Genomic DNA, 27,593 nt, shown 5'->3' with positions numbered 1-27,593 from the left:
GCAAGTATATGCGAGCAACAGCGTGGTTTCATGCCTAGAAAGAGTACCACAAATGCATTATTTACCTTGAGGATGCTCGTGGAAAAGTACGGAGAAGTTCAGAAGGGACCACGTTGTGTCTTTGTAGACCTAGAGAAAGCCTATGACAGAGTACCAAGAGAGGAACTGTGGTACTGCGTGCGTAAGTCCGGTCCGGCGGAGAAATATGTGAGAAAAGTACAGGACATGTAAGAGGGCAGCAGAACAGTGGTGAGATGTGCCATAGGTGCATCAGAAGAATTTAAGGTGGAGGTGGGACTGCATCAGGGATTCGCTCTGAGGCCCTTCCTGTTTGCTGTAGTAATGGATAGGCTGAAAGATGAGGTTAAACTGGAATCCCCTTGGACCATGATGGTCGCAGATGATATTGTCATATGCAGTGAAAGCAGGGAGCAGGCGGAGGAACAATTAGAAAGATGGAGGCACGCACTGGAAAGGAGAGGCATGAAGATTAGCCGAAGTAAAACAGAATATCTGTGCGTGAATGAGAGGGGCGGCGGAGGAGAAGTGAAGCTCCAGGGAGAAGAGATAGCGAGGGGGGATGACTTCAAATACTTGGGGTCATCAATCCAGAGCAATGGTGAGCGTGGTAAGGAGGAGAAGAAACAGGTCCAAGCAGGTTGGAACAGCTGGCGGAAGGTCTCTGGTGTGTTATGTGACAGAAGAGTCTCTGCTAGGATGAAGGGCAAAGTTTATAAAACAGTGGTGAGGCTGGCCATGATGTACAGATTCCAGACCGTGGCTCTGAAGAAACAACAGGAAGTGGAACTGGAGGTGGCAGAAATGAAGATGTTGAGGTTCTCGCTTGGTGTGAACAGGTTGGATTGGATCAGAAATGAGCTCATCAGAAGCACAGCCAAAGTTGAATGTTTTGGAGACAAAGTTCGAGAGAGCAGACTTCGATGGTTTGGACATGTCCAGAGGCGAGAGAGTGAGTATATTGGTGGAAGGATGGAGCTGGCAGGCAAAAGAGCGACAGGAAGACCAAAGAAAAGGTTGATAGAAAGAAAAAGAAGAAGAAGGTACCTACTGACCTCAGCACAAGCTTTGAGACATGTCTTCTTGAAACCCAGCAGTGCCTGCACGTCGTTTCTGGAGGGTTCAGCCTCGAGGCTCTTGTTGATGATGTGCCTCAGGACCACAGCCAGTCCGGCCCTGCACATCCTCCCGGTTTCGTCCAGCACGACCGGTAGACGGCAGCCTCGCACAAGCGGTGGGAGACTCTCCGACCGGACGACCCGCACGTCCAGAAACTCTGGCACCAGACCCCGAAGGGTCTCGGAGATGTCTGACTTGCCGGAGTAGACCAGGTGGACTTTGAAAGACTTGCACTCACAGTAGGACAGGAGAAATACGACGATGGACGAGTGCAGAGGGAGACGCGGTGTCTCATCTTGGCAACTAACTTCCAGGAAAAGAGAAGCATGTCGATGCTTAACGTCCTTCATTTTAATTATGTCAACTAATGAATATCAGAACATTCCGGTGAACCCACGTTGTGATTAAAAACTTCCGGGTATGCGTGCCTCTGCTTCTTCTGCTTTCCACATCTTGAAATCTGCAAGCACGAAAGCGCCACCTATCGCCGTTAGTAAAAAGACAACCCATATTAACCACATTTCAGACTCCCTGACGCATTTTTGAAAAAAATCATACATATATATTTAATAATCATTGTTGGATAATGTGCCGCATGTGTCACTTTTAAATCGGGAAAAAACGTTTCATCAAGAGTTCCGCCCTCATGAGCATGTCGGACAACTTTGAGGGTGACACCGGCAAAGTGTTGAGGAAGAATCCGTTAAAATACAAAGAATTGCTTGAACGTAATTTTACTATTACACTGGTACAACCAACACGATTTCTACCTGGGAGTAGACCTCAGGTAATATGGCTAAACGGTGAATTTTACATTTTGTCCGACGTATCTTTGCTAAGAACGTCAGCCATTGTGGTTTCACTCCACGATACTGGCGCTTGAGTAGCCGGTGCTGCAAACTCTTCATCCCAATATTCATACTCGTTTGCCACCCAGAATAATAAGACGAGTAGTAGTGTATATTTGCTGTCATACATGATATCACAATTGTTGATAATTGCAGGAATTTCCGCTTTGTCCTCAGTGTAAAGCCATGGCTGGACCTGTCAGTCTGGAGCTCGATCCCATCTTCCTGAAGGGTCTGAGTTACCTCCATTCCAAGAGCAAAGACTCTGCCGAGAAGCTTAAAGCCCTACTTGACGAATCCCTTTCCAGAGGGAGTGACACGTCCTATCGCCTGGTACAAAAAGTACGTCTGTATTGGGACTCCCATTTACTCTCCCATAGCGTGGTTTTGGGGAACTGTTCCCATTGTATGAAGTGTGTCAGAAAAATCCAAGGACTGCCGTCACAAATGCAAACAACAAATTCTCTCCCTTTAATATGGGTTAGATGGTTAACCAACATGTCTCCGTTCAGTGGCAGTAAAGCAATTAGAATGGTGCCTGCCTCACCGTGATAATCCACCTTTCTACCATGCCCCAACCATCTGACAGTTCCTGTCCGAGAAGATCATCACCGTGCTGGAACAACCTCCCTATTCACCTTCCCTGGCTTTTTGTGATTCGTCTTCCATCCTTTGTGTCCCAAGGTCAAGGGCGTAATCAAGGGGATACATTTTATACCTCTGGCAATGATAAAAGTGGATTCCTCCAGGATTGCAGGAAGGTTTGGCAGAGAAAGCCTGAGGTCACGAGTTAGCCTCCAGGGGCATTACCTTGAAGGGCAAAAGGTGTAGTTTGGTTTGAAGAATTATCTTTCGTGGCACCAGTTCTGGATCTTTTCTGGCATGCCTCTTATAACAGTCAACCCTCTATATGTATTCTCTCACGGGGAAAGACCCTGTCTGAATAGCATGTACAGTAATAATAGGTTAAACCCTAAATATATGACAAAACTGTCATCCCAAAATTTTAATACGAGTTGCAAAGTTATCGCTTATTTCATTGTTTCTTTCAGCTTGTCCCTTTCGATTTACTGTTTTTTCATTGATTGTTTTATATATTTATGGAATAGAAATGTTTTTCTGACATTTACCATACTTAACACTTTCCAGCTGTATTAACACAGCTTAGTGACATACTACAGCACATTCCAATTTATGTACAATTTATGTTACTACTGTAGGATTTTTTTTGTAACCCGAAGACCCAATATATTAAAATATGCGTTGCCAGGAGATAGGCGGAGCGGTCATCAGTCCTCTTCACGTAACATTCTGCTGTATATTCTGTGAATAGCCATTTTGATTTTTCCCCGCAGTTTTTTCTTTGATGCTTCCTTAAGTGAGGTCTTGCGCGATATGCTGTCATCTCTCGGTGATGAAAAAGTAATCTTGTCTCGTGGTTCTCAGGATTTGGAGGTGTCCAAGGGGTCCGTTTCAAAACTCAGCTTCTGCAAACAGGACTCCAAGTCCTCCTCCGGCTCCTCGTCCTCCAGCATAGGGGGCAAATCCAGCTCTGAAAAGACCAAGAAGGACACCGACAGGAGATCGGAGAAGGTATGAAGCATGTCGATGTACGGTGGCTACTCGTTTATATACCACACCATTTTTTCTAGTTGCATGGTTTCACTCTAATGCACATTAACTCTCCCTAAATACTCACGTTTTTGCAGATTAAATTATAATTGTCTAAGGCACAGGGGTCAAACTCCAGGCCCGGGGGCCAGATCTGGCCCGCCGCATGATTTTATGCAGCTTGCGGAGGCAACTTCCACGAGTCTTGTGAAAATCTGTAAAAAAAAAAAAAAAAATCAAATCGTCATGTATAATAAATGATAACGAGATGTTATAAGCATTTTTGTGTTACCAAATATGAATAATGTTTCAAAATCCCATTACACTTGATCTCTGATTAAAAAGTATTTAGAAATTTCACGTGTAAATATGATGAGGCATTTAAAGATTTTTTTTTTTTTGTCATAAACTGTAAGTACAATGTGACCCGCGACAAAAATGAGTTTGACACCCGTGGTCTAAGGTATTGTAGGGTATTTTTATTACTTTTTTTTTTTGTCTCTGGTTCTTTAGAGGTGTCTGAAATTCTTTTACATTGTTTTTAGGTTTTAAAAACTGGCTTGACTTTATCTTAACCCATTCGTGAGCAGCGTCCCATTTTTGGGACATCATGATTTTCACGCCTTATATCCTTCATATATCAAAATATTTCAGTGTTTTAATCTGATTCCTGTTTTTGGGACGATCTACTAAGAAAACCCAAATACCCTCTCGTGGGCAGCGTCCCATTTTTGACACAAGATTATAAATTAGTAAAGTTATCATATAACTTAACCATAAACGAAAAAGAAGTGTAGTTTCCTTGATTGTGGCCTGTTAGGAGACTTTTATTCTCAATAAGGCAAAAAATTGCCACCCTGCCCAATAATGGGTTAATTCCATGTGTGTTTGAAAGGATTTTTTTTCAACTATTTTAGTATTAATACTGTAGCTATCATTGCGTTTTTAAAAAGTGATATTTATTTCACAGTCAAGTAACTGCTTTGTCACTGTGGCAATTAAAATGCAGTTTTTTTATGTTTTATATAGTTATGTGAATTACAGTAATTGTCAGTCACTGGAAAAGGTAAATCAGTCGATGTGAAAAGGGCTTTAATTTTTAAGGAACGAATATCTGTATAATTTCGGGTTGAGTGTTGGTACTCTGCCTTTCTTCTACAACAAACAGACGTATGTTAACATGAAAGAACACTCTAAATTGTCCATAGATGAAACTTTGAGTGTACACGCTTGTCTATATGTTCTACAATTGGCTTGCAATCAGTTTAGGGTGTATCCTGCCTCCCACAATGAGATGGGATTGACTCGAACTTTCATCGTCGACAACAGGTTCGCCTTGACATGGGGGACGCGGACCCTCCGAAAAAGCCCCGTTTGGAGAAACAGGACCGCTCGTCGCCAGTGACTGTGCAGACGAGCAAAGATCTCCTACCAAACATCAGCGACTACGACGAGACCAACGCTGATGACTTCGCCATGGAGATGGGCCTGGCGTGCGTGGTTTGCAGGTATGCGCTCATTCTTGACATGGTTTATATTATTTGTGGGTGTCGCAGAGTTATGCAATGACAAAAATCTTACCTCTAACTACAATACCGTAATTTCCGTCTTACAGAGCGCACCTGATTATAAGACTCACCCAGTACATTTGTAAAGGAAATACCATTTGGTCCATACATAAGCCGCACCTGTGTAAAAGCCGCAAGTGCCCACATTGAAACGCAAGGTATTTACAAAGAAAGACGGTACACAGAAAGAGTTTTCAAAGTTTTAATACCTTATCTTAGCTTAACGTAGTAACAACACGGTAGCATGAACAGGGCTGGTTTAAAAAAAAAAATCGATTTAAAAAAAAAAAAAAAAAAAAAAAAACTACCACAGGAGCTACACAGTAGCAACACAGTAGCACAGCACTAACAGGGCCGGTTAAAAAAAAAAAAAACATACCTAATCACTGAGATCCGTCAGTAACGCCAGTGAAGCGGTAACAGGGCTGGTTAAAAAAAAAAAAAAACGGTAAAAGTGAAACCCACATTGAAGCACCAGATATTTACAAAGAAAGACGGTACACAAAGAGTTTAACGCTAGCGCCGCCGCGCTAACGCCACACTTACGCTACCGCCGAGTTAGCAAGGCCGGTTAAAACAAAAAACAACATACCAGTAAAAATCACTGAGACACGGCAGTAACACGCTAGCGCAGCGCGAACAGGGCCGCCCCGGTAAAAGTCATTTCCTCGGCACATATATTCCACCGGTCTCAATCTTACCTTTTCCACTCAAGTGCCACCTTGCGGCCGTGAGAAAAAAATGCACAAATTAGTCCCATCACCGCATAAGCCGCAGGGTTGAAAGAAGAATTGCGGCTTCTAGGCCGGAAATTACCATAATGTGATTAAAATCAGTTGATTCATAGCGAAGTATTATGAGATGACAACACAAGTGAGAAATGTTTTATAACTGAGTGTTGAATGTGTAAGTTTCTGTTTTTACTGACTTTCCCATTAGTAGTTTCCAGTATTTTTTCATATTACAGTACTGCTTTTCCCTCACCTCTAGTTTCTGTGTACTGTACTTGTCATTCAAAGTTCTGTGTGGCTAGTTGAACATGCACATGGATTGAATGGACTCCCCCCCCCCCCCCCCCGTCTTTTCTTGTTCCACTCAGACAAATGACTGTCTCCATGGGAAACCAGCTGGTAGAGTGTCAGGAGTGCCATAACTTGTACCATCAGGACTGCCACAAGCCTCTAGTGACGGATAAAGAAGTCAATGACCCCAGGCTGGTGTGGTATTGCGCACGTTGCACCAGGCAAATGAAGCGCATGGTGAGAAGCATTCATTCAACTCCAGCACATTGAGGAATTTGTGCCATCCTCGCACAGGGCAACCCTTTCCTTGTTGGTTTAATTATTGTCCATGATGATTTTATTCTTTGTTTGCACTAGGCCCAAAAGCCACCGCAGAAGCCCTCCCCAGCTTCCGCCTCGTCAGCGCCGGTTGTTATAAAAGACATGCTGGTGAAAAAAACAGAATTTAAAACCAAGCCGGACACCACTAGCACCTTCCTGGCCTTCAAACGGACAGAAGTGAAGGTATGTGTCAAATGGCAATGTAGTGGTTCACATACAGGTAGCTTGCTGCCTTTGGTTTTGTGCAGTTGCTTTTGGCTCAAATTCCAATTACCGTGATTTTCCGGCCTATAAGCCGCGACTTTTTTCACACACTTTTCAACCTTGCGGTTTATGGGGTGATGCGGCTAATTTGTCCATTTTTTCTGACGGCCGCAAGGGGGTACTCGAGCGGAAAAGGTAAGAGTTTTACTGGTGGAATATATGTGCCGAGGAAATGACTTTTACCGAGCCGGCCCTGTTCGCAGTGCGCTAGCGTGTTTATGACTTGTCTCAGGGATTTTTGTGATGTTTTTTTTTTTTTTTTTTTCAACTAGCCTTGTTAGCGTGGGGCTCGCGTTAGTGTGGCATGAGCGCAGCCAGCATTAGTGCAACAACGGCGCTAGCGTTAAACTCTCTTTTTACTGTCTTTCTTTGTAAATATCTCGTGTTTCAATGCGGGCACTAGCGGCTTTTACGCAGCTGCGGCGTATATATGTACCAAATGGTATTTCCTTTACAAATGTACCCGGTGAGGCTTATGACCAGGTGCGCTCTGTAGGCCGGGAATTGCGGTAGTACCCTTTCACAAACCTGTCCAGGCTGTACAAATGGTATAAGGTCCAGCCCGTATTATCAATCTGAAAATGATATGCAGTCGAAAAGGTAAACTAATCTGTGGATGACAACTAATAGATTTATCATTTGCAGACTTCCACAACATCAGCCAATCCCACCAGCAGCAACTCCTCCTCATCAGGCAGCGGTCTAACGGGCTGGGCCGCGTTCGGCGCTAAGACGACTCCATCTCTTACCGCGAGCGCCAAACTCGGTTCTTCAGGACCAAGCGGGAGCAACAAGGCAATGCCGACCCCACCTGTCCAGAAACTAGCTGGTCTCTCCGGTCTTGCCGGAAACAAGTCCGGACTCGGGGCCGCCAAGATCCCCGGAACGGGCAACGGAAATGGGTCAAGCCAGGTCTCTCTGAAACCGCCACCTTTGACCTTGGGCAAGCAGCCGCTTAACCGTTCATCTAGCAGCGAGAACCAGGTGAAGGGTTCTGCCTCGTCTTCGGGGGCGGGCTCACCTGGCAGCTCCCAGGCGAGTCCAGGAGCTGGCGGCACAGGGGGCAATAATAATGGAGGAAGTAACGGAAACAATGGGAATGGGTCCAAGGTTCCACCGGGTGAAAAAGCGCCAACATCCCAAGAGTCCCAGCTCAACGCCATGAAACGATTGCACCTTGTGAAGAAGAAAGCAGCACAGAAAAAGCTCAAGAAATAAGCAGAGGTAGTGAAGCCGTTTCCAACACATAGACTGTACCGTTTGGTATAGTACGGATTGTTGTACTTTCCCTTGTCAAGTTGTGAACGGTACCTTTCATAGGCGTTGCGTACATTAACGCTTTTCCAGTTTGACACTGTCCGTTATTTGATCGAAGAAACAAACTAATGTCTTTTCGTGCAGCATTGGGAATATAATAGCAAGGACGCAAAACTGAAAACCAAGAGATCTCTACCACGTTCATCTTCTTTGTCGCAGCGTTCTATATAATAGTCCACATCTACAGAGATCACCGTTACGCCTACAGTCCAAACTGCAGTGGAAACAGGAGGCAAATAAGGATTTGTTGTTCCAAACCGTACAACTGCGGACTGAGCTAAACTGTACTGCTTTGTAGAAGCAGCGGCTGATGCAGGGTGAAATAAATCCTTAAACACTGCAGATGTAGTATCAAGAGTATTGTGTCCGTGATCTCGTGTCTATGGAGGGACCCCATCCTTTCTCGTACTAAAGTGTCTGTTCCTTTTTTTTTTTTTTTTTTTTAAACCTTCAAATGCTATTAAAGTTCCACAGATTGCTAGCATCAGGCCTAAAACTTTCTTTCGGCTTGTCCCGTTCGGGGTCGCCACAGCGTGTCATCTCAGATGAACGCTCATGTTTGTTTGGCACAGTTTTTACGTCGGATGCCCTTCCTGACGCAACACCTCTTAGGGAGTGGAGGCCCCAGTGAGAAACGAACTCACGACCTCTGGTTTACCAAATCAATGCTCTAACCACTGTGTTATGGGGCCTCCTTCCGCCCGGATTTGAACCGGGGACCTTTTGCGTGTGAAACACTATGTTAACTAGTAACTAGCTAGTGTCAGGCCTAAACCGCCATTATTCAAATTTAGTGTTTTTTTTTTTTTTTTTTTAATGAATCAATACTATTGGTCAGTCTTGTGATATAACATTCAATGGTGGATCTAATTGGGGAAAAAACGATGAATATAAATATCAGGAGTCGTTTTCATAAAGAATATTTAATAATGATTGATTGAAAAATAATGACGCATAGAGTATTTCTTTTCACATTAAACTTCGATAGATTATTTCACGTGCAATCAATATTACGTCCCAAAATATGTTCATATAAAGTTTTGACTTCACAAGTATGACTTCCAAGGGCAACACTGTCGTCCAAACAGTTAAAGTAAAAGTGCTCATCACAGCAGCTTGCATTATAACAATTCATCGCCGGTTCTTCATTTGGTCACGCTGTCAATATGACAAGATCTCAAGTTTTTGTTTTCACAAAGCACAAATTTGACATTCAGTTGAAACAGTCAGTGAAACATTGATAGGTATGTAGGATGTCACGATTTTTTTTAAACGTTATTTTTTTATGCATAGGACATCCTGCCAAGGTAGTTGGCTGGGACATATCCCCTCTGGCCATCGGCCTCAGCTAGCCACCATTCCTTATTACCACCCAGGTCATTAAACTGCAGGATGCGTACATGCTGGTACTCCTGCAAGGTCAGCTCCTGGGCACAACGGGCTTGAAATGCATATACAGCATAGTACTGTGGAGAGAAAAAAAAAACCCAAGAAGAATACTGTAACATGAGTTTTTAAATGTCCCAATAACCTTTGTTATCACTGCTCAATTTAATCAAAGTCTTGTACAGACAAGGGGATGATAGTCTTCATACAGGCCAAGAATTTGGACTCTTCTAACAGGAAACATGCATTAGTTTGGTGGTACACATAGCAGACATTTTTTCCCCCTACATTCAGCGTCCCATTCAATCAGTTTCCCATATTGGAAACCAGTTAAGAGTGTGCTTGTCAGTCAGTTGGGATAGGGTCCAGTCTTCCGGCAAACTTCAACATGATAAGTGCTATAGAAGATGGGATACTTGCTGGGCTGGTGGGCTGAAGGCATGGACGTGTTGCTTGCCATGTCCTCAATATGCTAGTTAAAACACTAGGTGGTGCTGTAATATTAGATTTTTGCACCAGCACCTCTACTGATGCACAGCACTCCCTGACGTCTGTATCAAGCCAGTTTGTGTGTATCTATGCATACCTGCTGAGCGTCTGCGTCAAACGAAGTCTCCAAGTCGTCCGCTGCGTCTAGCTCATCCTGAAGGCCCGAAAGGATGGAGCTGCTGTCGGTTGCGTTGAGACTGAAGCGCCGCAGGCCGCTGCTGCCACCGCCCGACACGAAAAGGCTCAGGTTGTCAAAGTCTTCGTCGGCCATGGCGGGCGGCTGCTGCTGCTGCTGTTGCTGCTGTTTGGCTGACTGGCCTCCCCGCTGCGAGTCCCTCAGAGGGTTGTATTGCTTCAAGAACGTGGAATACACATATCCCTGCCCACCTAATTGTAACAGATTGGAACGCTTATGACTTCCGTACATGCAGACTTAAGAACAACATACAGAAGCCTTTTCAGTTTTTAGAGTGTGGAACGGAGGCCATTATTATCAAGCAAAGAACAGCAGAGTACAGTCTGCTACATCTTATTTATCGTAAGAATGGTGCATTGCTCTGTTGTAGCAGCAAGATGCACTCAGAATCTTGCTAAATTCAGGCAGAGAGAAGGACATCCTCTGAGTTAAGCGTATTTGTCACCAATTTGTGGGGATTCTTGTAATCCCAGGGGGAAACACAATTCTGTCGTTCTTCGAGTGCGTTGGCACAGAGAAAACAAAATATATTTTATCCTTGTTAGCTAGTGAGGCTTCTTGACTCTCAAACAGCACTTCTGACAGTGCACTGTGGTTTGTTGTTCTGTTATGAGAAATCGGGTCTCCTGAGGAAAGAGCAAAGCTTTCGGCAGCTATCGCTAGAGTGCCTGGGACTCGCTCTTCGTTGTAAGAAAGTTGTCTCTGCTGAATGGTCAACAGAATTCTACCTATTCAGAGATTTGGCTACACCTGGTTTTGTGTGCCGTAATTTGTCGTGCCTTCCCTGTAACTTGCGGGTTTATTTGCATACGTGAGCCCACACTTGCCTCCGGTGTGGACCAGCCATCGACTGCTGCTGCCCAGGGGGTCTGTGTCCTCCAGCAAGGCCACCAGCTCCCCTTCCAGCAGGCTGAGGTCCTGCTCCTGGCAGCCATTGCACTTCCTCTTCAACAGGTACAGACGACTCGGGGGATATTCGGCCAGCAGTCGGGCGCGTTGTTCCTCCGTCTGATGCTCCACCTCCGACGTCTGGAAGACAACAACTGTTGTTTTGTGAAACGGCACACTGTGCGGTCGGTGCTCATGTGGAGCTTCAGGTGGTTTGGAGTTCCTCCAGAGATACTTTGAAACATTACAGAGAGAGCTTTTTAAATGTAAATAGCTGAGACCTGATGGAGCATGGAATTGCCCCAGTTAATCACCACCTGGAGGTGTCCTTTGTGTTCATCTTTATCACTCGGAATTTTCCACCAAACTGTGAAACTCTTTAAGGGAAAATGAGGGACTTTGAACTTGACCTCCAGACAGACGATCTTGAAAATGAACTGTTGGAACCTCGCAACCGCCAGGAGTGGTTAACGCTGTTGCCTCACAGAAGGAATGTTACAAGTTTGAATCAAGGTCAGCTTCTTGCTTTTTAAAAAAAAAAAAAAAAAAAAACCATTTGCTTGACCTTCCGCAGTCCAACAACATAAATGACAGATTTGTTGAATACTGATTTATATTCACCGTTTATGAGAGCATGTACGTCAATCATTGAATCATTCATCTTGAAATTGTCTTAAGTGTTGTTTGAGAAACTAAATTGCGATTGTTTACGCAAACAGCCTGTACGCATGGAAGACTCAAGATTCTCTTCAGTATTTACACTATGTTGAGGTTAATTGAAGACTCTAAATTGGCTTCAATGTGCGGCAAAGAAATTGGACGGAACCTCAAAACGGGAATACGTACGTGCAAATTATTTCCGTGACCGCTTATCTCACCGCTATTTTCTTGTCTCGCTGCCTTTCGAAGCTGACTTTCCGCTCCATTAGTTTCTGTGCATTCTCCTTGACGAACGCCAGATTGTTCAGCTCATCCATGATGCTGTTTTGCACCTCGGCGATGTTAGACAATGGAGCCTGGGAAAGATTCCGCAAATTAGCATTTTAATGTAATAGATATGCGTGATAAGGTACTGTATTTCTCAGTTTTCTGGGGGTGCTGCTCACCGGTAGTTTCTGTATGGAGGGAGCACCCAGCAGTATTTCCTCCATCAGGCCTCTGAGCAAGGCCACGACATGCACCACACAGTTGGTGAGGATGGCATAAGCCGCTGTGTTGAACTGCTGCAACTCCTCCACGAGCAAAGCGTTGAGAGCCTCGTAGTCCCTCCTGGCAGGGCCGGGCGTGTCTACGGATACCAGGCACGGGGTGGAGGAAGAGGTGGACGGCGAGGACGAGGAAGAAAAAGAGGAGCGCTCCAGGCGACTGCAATAATCCAGCAGTTTGTCGTAACGTTTCTGGATGAGCTTCTGGGGTGCAGTGAACATGCCCTGAAGAGATGAGAGTGGGGCCAGGACCAGTTGCTCCATGTTGTCTTTCTGCAAAAAGATAACATCCGAAGTTAAACGTGAACGGCTTTTATGCGGCCACCAGACATCTCCACCTACTGAGCTGCCATGCGGAGGGCACAGAATCAATCGATAATCAGGACGGGCAGGCTAGTCCTTGCTAAGCTTTGTTGCATGAACTGATGAAGCCTCCTCGAAGGAGAGGCAAAACATCATCTCAGACAACCAGAACAATCCAGTTGTGATGCATTCAGTGCCCTGAGAATGAAATGACCTGGAAGGCCTACTGAGCAAATACTGTTAAATGGTAACAAGATGTTCGCAGACATAAGCGACGAGCTACTGCGTCAACGAGCGGCCATCTACGTGGTGAAGATGAGCAAAGGGTCACACATTTACATTTTTTAAGATTTCTGATGACCATGTTAAAAGCTTTCATAAATATAAACGACTGAAAACGTCTTGGACGATGGAATTTGACATTTGGAACCAACTGGAAACTAAAGTCCATCAGTTCAGAATTCAACCATTTTGAGAAGGAAAATTTAATTCAGAAGGCTTGGTGCAGTCGTGAAATCACTTTTTATTTGGCTTTTGGTCATATTTATTCCAACTTCCACCACAGAAGTATGCCATGAAAATGGCCGCTTATCCTCACGAGGGTCACGGAGAGTGCTGGACCCTATCCCAGCTGTCAACGGGCAGGAGGCGGGGTACATACTGAACTGGTTGCCAGCCAATCGCAGGGCACATAGAGACAAACAGCCGCACTCCCAATCACACCTACGCGCAATTTTGAGTGTCCAATTAATGTTGTTTGGGATGTTTTTGGGATGTGGGAGGAAATTGCAGTGCCCGGAGAAAACCCCACGCAGGAATGGGGAGAACATGAAACTCCACACAGGGAGGGCCGGGATTGAACCCAGGTCCTCAGAACTGTGAGGCCAACGCTTTACGAGCTGACACACCAGAGAACGTCTTCTTTGGGGTTTTTCATGGGAGGAGGTTCACTTCCTCCTGAGCGCCAATCCGATCTCTCTTCACATCTTCAAAATGTAACTTCACATTTGTTTTATATTGATTCATAATTGCTTTTAAAATATACAGGTTTTGTCATCAACCCTAGTAAATTTCTTACGGCTTGTCCCTGTCGGGGTGGCCACAGAACATATGTTTGGCACAATTTTTACACCGGATGCCCTTCCTGACGAAACCCTTCTCAGGGAGTGGAGGCCCCAGTGGGATACGAACCCACAACCCCTGGTTTACCAAACCAGTGCTCTAACCACTGAGCTACGGGGACTCTTCTCATCAGCCCTCAAATCCTGAAAACGAGGGTTAGGTCCCCTCAGGAAAGAACCAAGCCAAGGACGTTTTTCTGTGACTTCAAATGAAGATCAGGAGTCAACAAATAGCCAGAGCACAAATAAATCATATTTTGAAACATCACCAGTGTTTTGTGGGCTTTTCGACTCACATAGTGCTCATAAGGGTCGTCCATTTTCGCGTGCGACGACCCGTTTGGCTTGTTAATGATGCTCTCCATTTCGTGGACATTGTTAACAGCGACAGACACCATCTCCTACATTATACACAAATATTAAAGCATGAGGAAGAAGATAAGCAAGGCACACATTTTGAACTTTTCAGATTTAACCGACCTGAGTGTATTGCAGGTAACTTAGGACATTCTTGACCAGCTGCCTAACGGCTTTCTCCAGGCTCCTGAACAGTTTTTCCTCTCTGTCGAACACTTCATCTCTCACCTGCAGGTGGAAATAAAAGCCACAAAACTGTTGGACCCAGAAAGGATTCCAAAATAGTAGGCAGCATTTTTAAAAGGCCATTGTCATGAAATGCATGATTTTTAGTATGTTATTCATGAAAAAACGGCAGGCGACATGGACCCATGCGTTTTTTCACCACAAAACATGATTTTGACACAGCTTTTTGCAACTCCCGCCATGAAAATCCTCTCGAGGGATTTGTTTTCGAGAAGAAGCAGGAAGTGACGTACATGGCAGGACCGCCCTCAAGTCTACTCGTTTGTTTCTATTAGTTTTACCTCCGGGAAGGTAGTTCGTTGTTCCTTCGTTCGTTCCTTCGTTGTTTGCCAAAATGCTGGCTCGTTGCATTCCTGGACATTGCTTGAACACTCGCGAGGATGAATTAACCCTTCATAAGTTTGCAAGAGACCCGGTAGGGCGTGAAAAATGGATTGCACGGGTGCAATGGACGAGAGCTTTGTTGGTTCCAAATGACAGGTAGGTGTGTCGACAGCCACTATAAAAACTAATAGATTGGGGCGGACCACTTAATCCGTCTCTCATAACGTTACAAAAGATCCGCGTACGTACGACAGCCATGCTAAATGTATCGATGTGCGCGTCGGGCTTGCGGACGGCGGCGGCTCTGAAGAACGTTGCCGACAATGCCGCATTCAGCCGCGTGCGACAACAACGCGGACGGCGGCAGCTATGAACAACGCCGTCGAGCCGGGGCGCTTTACGGCATTGTCGCCGCACGCGGCTGACTTCGGCATTGTCGGCAGCGTTCTTCAGAGCCGCCGTCGTCCGCGAGCCTGACGTGCAGCCTTGAACGGCGGACGCGGCGCCCCGGGCGGGGTGGCTCATTTTCGGCACGGAGGTGGCTTATCATGGCGCGGAGCCGGGCCGCTTTACGGCCTTGTTCATAGCCGCCGCCGGCCGTGATGAACAACACGGCGCTCGGCGCCATGATAAACCACCTCAGCCGACAACGCCAGGCCGCGATGGCTCATCTCCGCCGTGGAAGTGGATCGGACGGGGAGGCGGTTTGGCTGTGATCGCACATCATCTAAATATGGCTCAAAATAATAGCGTACTGTTGCTCTGGTAACTTCACTCGTTGTGTGATGTTCTCTTCTTCGAAAAGAGTTTCCGTGTCAGACGGGGAGCGTTTGTCTCCCGTAGTTGGGGTGCACCGCGTGTTTTCAATGGCGAATGTCCCGGGTGACGTCACAGACAAGGGATTCAGCCAATATGGCGACCACTTGGGTGACATTTCCGCAACTTTGCGCGTGGATGACGCGCTCTCCGCTCATATTTATTTTTTCATATAGACATTGAAGTGAATAATGTTATATGTATTTTTCATGACAATATCTATTTTAAAATGTTTGTAGGGATGACACTTGACCTTTAAACGAGAACATAATGAATTGCGAAGGTTTGTTTTTTCTTACCTGTGGTTCAACTCCCGTGAGGATCTTGAGATAACCTGCGAACCGGTCACCTTTCTTCCTAATGGAGTGGATGTTGAACTTGTGAAGTTTACGCAGCGTTCCTTCGTCCTCTGAATTTTTGTACTTCATCACTGAAAAGCCAAAAATGTTAACAGCAAAGAACAGATCACGTTGCACCGAGGTGGGCAGTATTTCGCGAAGCAGGTGTCGTCACCTCACCTATGTCCTTCCGTCTCTTAAACTCGTTGATGTTGATGTTGATGATCTTTGCGGCGGTGAAGGCTTCCTGCAGAGGCCGGAAATCGGGGTGGTCTTCGGGTGTGGCCTGCCACAGCTCGCCCAGCAGCAGAGGGTACTTCATGATTCTCTGGACTGGCTTGATGAGTAGCGAGCCCATGTCCAGCAGGTTGGGCTTCCCTCTGTGACGCAAAACATTTCATCTGATATGGAGCCTTTTAAGTTGACTGTTGGCATTTTCGAGATACTCACACTTGGTCGTAGAGTTTCCTGCAATTTAAAGGAAGACATAACATTTGAATATTACACTCAATTCTTATTGGTAATTTCATGACACAGTGGAACCTCAAAAATGAAACGACCTTGAGAACTTAAAATGCGGCATCAGATCGAACTATTACAGAATACCTCACGGAAGCCTAAGCAAGATATTTTTTTGGATGGATGGATGGATTCATTTTCTTCATGAGATATTAAACCTTCAGTTCTTAAACTTCATGGATGCCAAAAATGGTGAGCACGACTGCGTGTGACGTGAACGGACTCCAGCAAGTGTCCGGTGTTACGATCCGGCATAGGTTAAATATGAATATAATTAAATATCCACTAATATTCAGTGATTTGTTTGCAAATGCATGATACATCTTTGAAGATAACTGCTGCAAATGTGCAAGGACTGCGAACTCTAGTAATCAATTGTGTAGCTATAGCAATAAATTGTTTTCCTGTTTTTTAAGTTTAAAAATTTTTTTGGGGGGGTGGTGTGGCTAAAACAGACCCAGTGATGCACCTGGGCATGCAGCATGTGTCACCCTACCCCCTCTATGCATGAACTTGAGCACATTGGTTCAGCCCGACATGTGGACCGGGGACTTGTGTGCCCACTTCAGAGCAAAAAGAAAAAAACAGAAGGGGAGGGGGGTGAAAGTCTCACTTGACAGCCTGCGTGTGGGCCACGACTTCACACTGGTTTGGTCACTTTAGAGCACCTTGTTGCGGGTGTAAGTTTCCGTACGACACCGGGAGGAAGGTCGAAGGGTGGGGAGGGAGGAAACAGCTTTAAAACAAAAAAAAATAATAATAATCCTTCTCGGCAGGCAGCGTGTGAACCAGAACCAAAATGCACATTTGTTTTAAAACCCAAACAAATCGGAGGCCCCGCAGTATCCTGTGCCCTTCAGCCTTTGAGCTTCCACCGTATCAGGAAGCTGTAGTTAGTATGAATATTGTGAGGAAGTACTTGCACTTACTTCATTGCTAATACACACGTGATGAAATGCTGCTTTATTCCTTCCTCTTTTTCGTAGGATTCCAGCGACGTGTTGGCGTCGTCGTGATGATAACAGTAAATCTTGTACACGTCCTCTAAGGCTCCCTTTGCCTGGATGAATACTTCTCCTTCACGATAAAAACAAACATTCCCGGATCTTGTAATAACCTGGAATAGTCAGCAATTAAGCGTAAAGGAAGGGGGAGGGGGATGTACCTATAATGACAGCTTCAGGATCTGGGTCCGATATGGCTTCCTGAAGTCTGTTCAGCAGTGCGGCTGATACCTCGCACACTGTCTCCATGTTGGTGAACAAACGATCCACGTCGACCACCTAACATGAGACATTGGCGAGAACGTTGTAACTCCAGTTTGAAATACCGACACTTTGATTTTAGTACAAGTTCCAGATATCTACAACTTTTTTATTTCACCTCTTTGAAACTTTGTACACCTGGAATTGAAGTGAATGGAGGGTTTCTTGAAGTGGTCTTAAAGATAGATACAATGCTGTCGGGGATATCCATAATTTATGTGGTATACATCTGAGAAGTGTTTATATACTTGTAATAACAAAAACGATACACATGAATTCCAAAAGTGATGTCATGCAATATGTCCATGGCCAAATATGTGAAATGCTAACTATTGGATAAGAAGAACACACGCGGCCGAAATGAGTTTCCTCCACAGGGTGTCCGGGCTCTCCCTTAGCGATAGGGTGAGAAACTCGGTCATCCGTGAGGGGCTCAGTGTCGAACCGCTGCTCTTCCGCATTGAGAGGAACCGGATGAGGTGGCTGCGGCATCTGATTCGGATGCCTCCCGGCCGCCTCCCTGGCGAGGTGTTCCGGGCATGTCCCACCGGAAAGAGACACCGAGGACGACCCGGGACACGCTGGAGAGACTATGTCTCTCGGCTGACATGGGAACGCCTCGGGATCCCTCCGGAAGAGCTAGAAGAAGTGGCTGGAGAAAGGGAAGTCTGGGTATCCCTGATGAAGCTACTTCCCTCTGCGACCCGACCCAGAAAAGCGGTAGAAAATTGATGGATGGATAAATAAGAAGAAGGTACTGTAGTTCCAACTATCTCAGATACTCCTTTTGATGAAGAAAAACTAACCAAGAAAACCTGCACAGCGACTACGATAAACAATAACACACCTGAACACTTCTCAGAGGCTGCACCACCTCCTGAATGCACAACTCCAGGTCCGTGAGGTAGTCTTTTTCAGTTTGCATCAGCTCTTGGATGACTTTCGCTCTGCGGTTCATCTTCCTCAGACGAACCTCCTCTGGATCCAACGCCGGCGAGGTCGGAGTGGACAAGTCGTGCGGCGCCATTTTTTCTGCGGAAGAACAGTTGTCGTTAGCGAGGGGATCGTGGTCTTGTAGCGGTTAGCGCATCTGTCACACATCCAAGGACCTCCGTTGTCCATTTAAGATGCTCGCCGAGGTACTTGTGACCTTGTTTTGCGATGACTTGAGCGATTGCGATACATGTTGCAAATATTGCAAGGATTTTAGCCCATGCAGGGAGATGCCAACGTACTGATGCATCAGCGAAAGCCAATTTTGTTAGGGGGGGGACTTTCTGAGCTGCTGCAATATTTCACGGTGCACTAATTATTGTGATTGAAACGCCACGAGGCCTCATTTAACATGCCAGTCAGGCTCACAGCAGTATTTTTTTTCACGCCGCCTAACCAGACTGCGACATCTGTGCGCTTCACTTCAGGCAAGAGAGAAGCTGCCTCGCCACATAATCGATGCCACACACACGGCTTCCTGCTCGGGGGACGGGGGGGGGGGGGGTGTTGAGGGCATGGGGAAGGCTGCAAAGGGGATCGTGTCACGTTACGGAACGAATCGCACCGCTGATGTGATGCGCCCGGCGTGCTCAGGCATTCCATCTGCTCGGAGACCGTCAATAAGTGCACACCTTTCCAAGTACACACATTGTTGATACACTGAATGATTATTGCTCACAAAACAATGTAGCCATTTCCTGTGTGAGTGTGTTACACTGACATCTTGGCTGACTGGGATGGACCATTGCAAGAAAAAAAAAAAAAAATGGCAGTTGGAGACTCAGACCCAGACACGGGGAATTGAGTACTCTATAACTACTGATGTACTGCAATTTTTTTGAGTTTCCACATCGTCTTACTTTTATTGAATAACAAAAACACATTGCCGCAAAGAGTAGTAGAGTGTGGATATTTTGAGGGGATGTCTCGCCCCATTTGCTGACTGCTACCTGCCGTGCGTCGTACATCGCTCGTGTGCATTATAACGGTAGCGGCTGCATGCTTCACTATCTAATCCGTAGCTGCAAATGAAATGTGTAGCACGAAACTAAAATGTCTTCTTCTTTTCCTTCCGGCTTGTCCTGATTAGGGGTCACCACAGCGTGTCATGTTTTTTCATCTAAGCCTATCTCGTGCACCCTCTCTAACATCCACAGTCTTCATGTCCTCCCTGTCAACATCCATCAACCTTTTCTTTGGTCTTCCTCTCTCTCGCTCTTTTGCCTGGCAGCTCCATCCTCAGCGCCCTTCTTCCAATATACTCACCCTCTCGCCTCTGGGCGTGCCCGGGCCATCAAAGTCTGCTCTCTCGAACCTTGTCTCCAAAACATCCAAGTTTGGCTGTCCCTCTAATGAGCTCATTTTTAAACCTATCCAACCTGCTCGCTCCGAGCAAGAACCTCAACATCTTCATTTCTGCTACCTCAAGCTCTCCTTCCTGTTGTTTCTTCCGTGCCACCGTCTCTAATCCGTACTGTTTTATAGACTTTTCCCTTCATCCTAGCGGAGACTCTTCTGTTACATAGAACACCAGACACCGTCCGCCAACTATTCCGACCCATTTCTTCACTTCTTTACCACACTCTCCATTGCTCTGCATTGTTGACCCCAAGTATTTGAAGTCATCCACCCTCGCTATCTCTTCTCCCTGGAGCTTGACTCTTCCTACTCCGCCCATCTCATTCACGCACATATATTCTATTTTACTTTGGCTAATCTTCATTCCTCTCCTTTCCAGTGCGTGCCTCCATCTTTGTAATTGTTCCTCCACCTGCTCCCTGCTTTCACTGCAGCTCACAATGTCATCTGCGAACGTCATGGTCCAAGGGGAATCAAGTCTCACCTCATCTGTCAGCCTATCCATGACTACCACAAACAGAAAGGGGCTCAGAACGGATCCCTGATGCACTCCCACCTCCACTTTAAATTCTTCCGACACACCTATGGCACATCTCACTGTTGTTCTGCTGCCCTCATACATGTACTGTACTATTGTAACATATTTCTCCGCCACACCAGACTTGCACATGCAGTACCACAGTTCCTCTCTTGGTACTCTGTCATAGACTTCCTCTAGGTCTACAAATATACAATGTAGCACCTTCTGACCTTCTTTGTACTTTTCCACGAGCATCCTCAAGGCAAATAATGCATCTGTGGTACTCTTTCTATGCATGAAACCATACTGTTGCTCGCAGATACTTACTTCTGTCCTGAGTCTAGCCTCCACTACTCTTTCCCGTAACTTCATTGTGTGGCTCATCATCTTTATTCCTCTGTAGTGCGCATGCAGTACCACAGAAACTAAAATGTAAACATTGAAAATTGAGAAATGTACTATACTGCACGTAGCGTACATATTCATTTTCTCACGTTGCTTAGCATTTAAGCCTTGCTTCAACCAAGGGTTTGGAACAAATACGGATGTATTAATGGGGTATCTAGCCAAGAAAACAACTGCTGCTAAGTGAGAGCCACAATTTTTTTCTCTTTAACAACCGAGTCTCACGATGACAAATTGATGCCGGTAAACGGTGAACTGACGCTTTATTCCTCGCACCTGTATTGCTGCAGGAAAAACACCTTCTGGTAATACTTTTTTTTTTTTTTTTTTTTTAACGTTGGCTATCAAATTTATCAACTCAATAAGCACCAGGTCGTACATTGCATCGAGCTCCGTCACGTCTGGCCGCAGCTGTGTCCAGAAATGCATGATGTCACGGCAAAACTATCGAGACTCAAACATCGCATTTTGCCGATAATCATACAAAAGCCAAAATTCATCCATTTGGAAAATAGTTTAATCTGGTACTGATTAAAACAAAAAACTATTAATCTTTAAACAGCGCACTTTCATTACCCACTCAGTGACTCAATACATGTTTAACATGTATTATATTTCAATAATTAAAAAAAAAAAAACAGTTGCCAAGCGAATGGCGTGTGAACAAAAAGCCCCTTCTTTTTGTTTTTTTGGCATGAACACCATCTTGTACTTGAAACCGGATCCAATTTCAGCATTCCCGGGATGCTTTACACTGTTGCGAAGCATTTAATATGATCTATTAAAAGTTCTGCAGATCACATCCGGACTTCTTTGTCCATTTTTTTCCCCCTTTTGTGGCTCGAAAAGCAGGATTTCCCATGAAAGTGTATCCAGGGCTTTTCACTGCCTGGCCCCGTTGAAAGGGGTCCAAGAGGCAGGAATACAAGGCTTGGTGTATCCTGTACCTCCGTGGAGAAAAATGATATGTCAGACTGGGTTCTTCCCTCCGAAATGTCCTCAATAGGACCTGGCAACGGCTGAGAATTTTGAGACCTGATCATTGACACTACAAATCTTTTTTTTTTTTTTTTTCCTGTAGCGATTATTTGAAAATCAGCATTTCCACAAGTTGACTTGCTTCACTGCGAATTGTGTCTGGCGGGGTGACTTTTGTTGTAGAAATGCATTTTTTGGGAATATGATATGACTGAGATACTGCAGTACTTTGGTTTTCAAGATGAATCTGTTCAAGCCAAGTGTAAAAGAATAAGAATCGCGATAACAGCAACTTTACATGCTGTCATGTTACAGTGATGTCAAGAACATGGCCCGTTAGTCAAAGTCGGCGTCGAGACTTGGGTTGCGTCGTACTTTTGTTCTGAGGGAGCGTTTTGATTTTTTGTATTTATGCTTGGGCTCCGAGTGATGGAGTAAAAAAGTAAAACAGATGCGAGCCAGACAACCATGTCCACACCACGGCTGGGATTTCATTACTGCTTCTTAACAGCGTTAACATAAATGGTGACGTCATAAGCATCAACCATTTTTCAAACATACCAGGAGAAAAAAATACTCTTAACACACCCCAGTACACGTGACAATTGCTCACGAGAGTTGAGACGTCGGTCTTTTGCTGACTTTAATGGGAAAAGGGAGGGGAAATTGCTCCCAGTTTAAGCCGATTATTGGAATGTGCCACCAAAGTGAGGCTACAGGGAGAAGAGATAGCGAGGGTGGAGGACTTCAAATACTCGGGGTCAACAATCTAGAACAATGGTGAGTATGGTAAGGAAGTAAAGAGGTTGGAATAGCTGGCGGAAGGTGTCTGGTGTGTTATGTGACAGAAGAATCTCTGCTAGGGTGAAGGGCAAAGTTTATAAAACAGTACGGATTAGAGACGGTGGCACGGAAGAAACAACAGGAAGCGGAACTGGAGGTGCCACAAAATAAAGATGTTGAGGTTCTCGCTCGGAGTGAGCAGGTTGGATAGGATTAGAAATGAGCTCATTAGAGGGGCAGCCAAAGTTGGATGTTTTGGAGACAAGGTTCGAGAGTGTAGACTTCGATGGTTTGGACATGTCCAGAGGCGAGAGAGTGAGTAGTAAACAGAATATAAGTGCGTGAATGAGAGGGGCAGAGGAGGAAGAGTGAAGCTCCAGAGTGAGGAGATGCCGAGGGTGGACGACTTCAGATACTTGGGGTCATCAATCCAGAGCAATGGTGAGTGTGGTAAGGAAGTGAAGAAACGGGTCCAAGCAGGTTGCAATAGCTGGCGGAAGGTGTCTGGTGTGTTATGTGACAGAAGAATCTCTGCTAGGGTGAAGGGCAAACTTTATAAAACAGTGGTGAGGCCGGCCATGATGCACGGATTACAGACGGTGGCACTGAAGAGACAACAGGAAGCGGAACTGGAGGTGGCAGAAATGAAGATGTTGAGGTTCTCCCTCGGAGCGATCAGGTCGGATAGGATTAGAAACGACCTCATTAGAGGGACAGCCAAAGTTGGATGCTTTGGAGACAAGGTTAGAGAGAGCAGACTTTGATGGTTTGGACATGTCCAGAGATTAGAGAGTGAGTATATCGGTAGAAGGGTCCTGAGGATGGAGCTGCCAGGCAAACGAGGGAGAGGAAGACCAAAGAAAAGGTTGATGGATGTGGTGAGGGAGGACATGAAGACAGTGGGTGTTAGAGAGGAGGATGCATGCACGAGATATGGTTAGAAAAAGATGACAAGCTGTGGCGACCCCTAACGGGACAAGCCGAAAGGAAAGAATTGGTATGTGCCAGCAGACTTTTCTATGAAATAGTATTTGTAGTACTAACGCATAGCCCATAGCTCGACTCCGAGTTCAGGTTGCACGGGTCGACCAACCTGTCTGGCGGGCGGGCGACAACTTTTTCAGTCGCGAGCTGGCACGCTCACGTGTTTCCTCTTTCTGGTGAAGTCATCGCTCAGTCAATATTTGCAATGGTAATATCCCTGTAAATAAGTAATACGCTTTGTTAGTGCGTGTGCGTGCGCGCGCGTGGGGGCCACAGCCAAAACAGGGGCGGGTGGCAGGTTTACTGAAAACAACAAGAGTTGCCATTGTGCAGGTTTGTCGGGCCTAAACAGAAATTGCCAAAAGGAAGTGGAGAGGAGTCAAGTGAACCGTAAACAGTTGCTGATAAATTGTGTGCGTGCGTATGCTGTATGTGTGTGAAAGTCGTCTTATCAGTTGACAAGCAAACGAGGAGAGAGTTTGAAAAACAAAAAGGCCGACGCACTGGACAAGTGTTGCAGGAAAGCCGACATAGTTTTGGCTATAGGGGTGATGTCACTCATTTAGCCTGAAGTGCGGCATTCCCAACCATTGACGCTCACGGGCAGGTTGTCTGGGAACACGTGCGTGCGTAAAACCACGACGTCAGCAGAATGAGCTCGTTCTTTCGGGCGACTCAAATCAGCAAAATTCTCAGGGGCTCGAGACGGACTCAAGACGGTCATTTTAGGATTTGGGATTTGCCTGGCTAAAACCAATGAAAGACAGGACTATGAACTATATGATTGGAGGAATCTCATGTGTTTATGTTTGAAAATATACATTTTCAAGGGAATTTTTCAAGTTTTGTGGATGTGTATAGTGCGTGCAAACATGGCAACCCACCAATACGAATTGCAAAGGCCACTCTGTGAAGCAAATATCGTAGAGTACGCTCTGGACATTGCCGGTACTACATTGGGATTTAGAGATTACGCTCTTGATGCGATCAGGAATGGCACCATGCAATGTTTGTAACTCAAAGTACGACATCCAACTTAATCTGTCAGTGAAAAAAATAAATGAATTACCAAGACCCAAGTTCACCAATAGCTGGTCAAACATTAACCAGACTTCACGTTTGTTACGTGATCAAAGGAGAAGAAAATAAAGTCATTGACAATAGAGAGACTGCCATTTTGAAAACTGCATGAGAATGTTTTTGTACAGCTAACCGAGTGCAGAGTGGCCCACGTGGGACGACATGGTCCGACTTCTACGACTTACGACTTGCTTATCCCAAGTACTGCACCGGCTCAGCCCAACTTGCATGAAATCCACCAGGGACTCGACATGCTTGATTTTGGCCACAATAACTCAGAACTCCTTTGAAACTTGAAGGTCAAAAGTTGACTTATTTATGACATGCGCGGCTTCCTCCCGCCTCTGGAAATCATTTGCGAAAAGCTTGACTGTCACAGTGTACGGCTTGTTTACCAGCTGGTGTGCGCCGCACTTTGCTGCGCGGTTTGCATATGTGGATCCGCCGTCCCTGTGGGAGTATCTTCGACTAATAGGAACAAACCAGGTGCGCAGTATCCATGGCTCTGTTTGAGTCCTTTTGTTTGAAACTAGTTGTCATCTAAAGGATTCCAAGCCGACGCGTCGCAAAGATGTTTTCAGGCTGTCTGGAGCATGTGTGCGGGTTGTTGCCATAGTTGTACGACTCCCCCCGGGGGTTGTCGTGAGTGCCCTTACCTTTAAGTTTGGCGCTGTACTCTGTCTTGTCGGACTGACTGCGCCTCACCAGCGTGCCCAGGTTGATGTCACCGGCGCAGGGGTCGCCGGCCACGATGCTGTCGGTCTTCCTCCTCTCCAGGTAACGCAGGAACACAGGCCGGTTCCTGCGCTTGATCGCCTTCTCCTTGTTCTTCTCGGGCCCGCCGGCCTCCTTGGCATCCATGGCGAGCTTCCCCTCCAGCTCGTCTGGGAATAAAAGGGCAGCCCGAGGAGCCGCAGCAGGTGCGCTCTTTCCCCCTGTGCGCTGTTCTGCACAGGTAGGTAGCGAGGCTCCACCCAACCCACGTCCACCTGACATGAGAGCTGTGCCGGCACGCCTCCCCTCTGCTGTAGGAAGTGACGTCCCTTTAAAAACTTTTCCAAGCTAGAAACATCAGTGTGAATGTCAGTGCTCCTTTGTGACCTCCACTTGTAAAAAAAAAAAAAAGTGTAATAACAAGATAGTAATAAGGTAATACAGTAATACTAATAACCCCTAGTTTAAAATTAAATGAATTCAAATGTTAGATATTTTCCAGGTTTTTTATGTACTTTACTATAACCTGCATTTAATTTTTTAAATGCCATGACTTCTCATAAAACGTTATTTGAAATTGCCCACATATTTGTCATTTATTTGTCTTCAATATTATTTTGTGACTTATTAAATAATACATAGATTAGTGCAAACATTATTTTATGTAGAATTGAAATCAAATTGTGTTCATATTCTTAAACTGACTGATTCAGTAAAAAAATTTATATAATACAATAATATAATATACAAAGCGTATTACATATTTACAGGGGATTAAGTAAAATGTATATAATACAATAGTATAATATACAAAGCATATTACATATTTACAGGGAGATTACCATTGCAATAATCTAAATGTATATTATATACACACACATATATATATAGGCACGGTGGCTCAGCTGGAAAGCGTTGGCCTCACAGTTCTGACGTCCCGGGTTCAATCCCAGACCCACCAGTGTGGAGTTTTCATGTTCTCCCCCTACCTGTGTGGGTTTTCTTTGGGCACTCCGGTTTCCTCCCACATCCCAAAAACATGCAACATTAATTGGACACTCTAAATTGCCCCTAGGTGTGATTCTGAGTGTGGCTATTTGACTCCATGTGCCCTGTGATTGGCTGGCGACCATTTCAGGGCGTACCCTGCCTCCTGTCCGTTGACAACTGGGATAGGCTCCAGCACTCCCCACGACCCTTGTGAGGATAAGCGGCAAAGAAAATGGATGGAGATATATATATATATATATATATATATATACTTTTTTTTTTTACATTCATATAATTAAAGTAATAATAGTACTTGTGTCACAAACCGGTATGGGGGCGGACCCAAATGCAGGACTTTGAGGAAGAGGCATAATGTTCACTGTAGTTTATTCCGGAAATTGGGTCATACATGGTGTAGCAGTCCGACAAGGCTGAGGCACAGAAACGCTAGGCTAGGCTAGGCTAGGCAAGGCTAGGCGGGATCCAAAAGACATGCAAACAGGTCTGATGACAATGAGTGTCCACCACCCAGAGCAGTGGACACATAATAATAATATATTATAGATTGACATCATATAATGCATGCCCGTATGATTATAAATTTGGATATTTAGTGTTTTCAATTACAATGCTATATATATTATAAAATAGAACACAAATAAAAAAAAAAGATCATGTTGTGACCACAAACTGTTAAATAAAGATTTTTCAGTGACACCAAAAAAAACAATTCACATGCTAGTTTTCACATGAATAAATAAACTAAAAACAATTGACTTAAAAAAGAGAAATTGCGCACCAATGTTAGGCAGGTCGAGCAGGTTATGAGCACAATGAACGGATGCATTTACTCGCCATTGAAAGTGTGTAACGCGAGCTCAGCAGTTTCACTCCCACCGCATTAAAGCAATCACTGGCCGGGCGTGTGTGCCATAAATACACGACGGCAAATAGTGATGATGTCACATGAGTGCACCATTAAAGTCGCGCTGCTTCGATGAGCAGAACATCGTTCATAATGCTATTCAGATTCATGCAAACACCCAGTGTCGGCAAGCACATCTTTATTCCCCGAGGGGCGTTAATGTTACATCATGTCTCTCTAGGAGCGGCTTTGCATGAAAACCAAAGTCGGATGCGGGGGTTCCCAGACTTTTTTTTTTTTTTACCCCAAGATCTACTTTTCAAGCAGCCAGCCTCTCGCGAGAGAGGGGAGGTGATGATGATGATGATGATGTTCTGAAAC

General features: G+C 45.3%; 3 protein-coding genes across 4 annotated transcripts in view; 1 reads left to right on the top strand and 2 right to left on the bottom strand.

Moving 5' to 3' along the window:
* The window catches only part of gstcd (glutathione S-transferase, C-terminal domain containing), a 53,083-nt gene extending 51,596 nt beyond the window's left edge, over positions 1-1,487 (bottom strand). For both annotated transcript variants that reach the window (XM_061830370.1, XM_061830371.1), the window contains exon 1: positions 1,074-1,487. In XM_061830370.1, coding sequence (XP_061686354.1) covers positions 1,074-1,487 — 414 coding nt within the window. The remainder of the gene's footprint in view (positions 1-1,073) is intronic.
* Positions 1,488-1,618: 131 nt separating this feature from the next.
* Positions 1,619-8,430, top strand: ints12 (integrator complex subunit 12). The gene is made up of 7 exons (XM_061830372.1): positions 1,619-1,924; positions 2,163-2,327; positions 3,432-3,578; positions 4,926-5,104; positions 6,264-6,423; positions 6,544-6,690; positions 7,417-8,430. Exons 1-7 carry the CDS (start codon positions 1,784-1,786, stop codon positions 7,987-7,989), a joined length of 1,512 nt encoding a protein of 503 aa, XP_061686356.1. The 5' UTR covers positions 1,619-1,783; the 3' UTR covers positions 7,990-8,430.
* A 460-nt stretch (positions 8,431-8,890) lies between these two features.
* Positions 8,891-25,800, bottom strand: arhgef38 (Rho guanine nucleotide exchange factor (GEF) 38). The gene is made up of 14 exons (XM_061829956.1): positions 25,300-25,800; positions 18,389-18,573; positions 17,442-17,559; positions 17,206-17,353; positions 16,208-16,225; positions 15,938-16,137; positions 15,719-15,849; positions 14,157-14,261; positions 13,973-14,077; positions 12,154-12,525; positions 11,926-12,063; positions 10,987-11,188; positions 10,061-10,350; positions 8,891-9,554 (listed from the first exon to the last, which is right to left on the bottom strand). Exons 1-14 carry the CDS (start codon positions 25,637-25,639, stop codon positions 9,372-9,374), a joined length of 2,535 nt encoding a protein of 844 aa, XP_061685940.1. The 5' UTR covers positions 25,640-25,800; the 3' UTR covers positions 8,891-9,371.
* Positions 25,801-27,593: the final 1,793 nt, after the last annotated feature.

Source organism: Syngnathoides biaculeatus, chromosome 9 (assembly GCF_019802595.1).
Source record: "Syngnathoides biaculeatus isolate LvHL_M chromosome 9, ASM1980259v1, whole genome shotgun sequence".
Lineage (NCBI taxonomy): Eukaryota > Metazoa > Chordata > Actinopteri > Syngnathiformes > Syngnathidae > Syngnathoides > Syngnathoides biaculeatus.
This window is presented reverse-complemented; position numbering and strand designations above follow the sequence as displayed.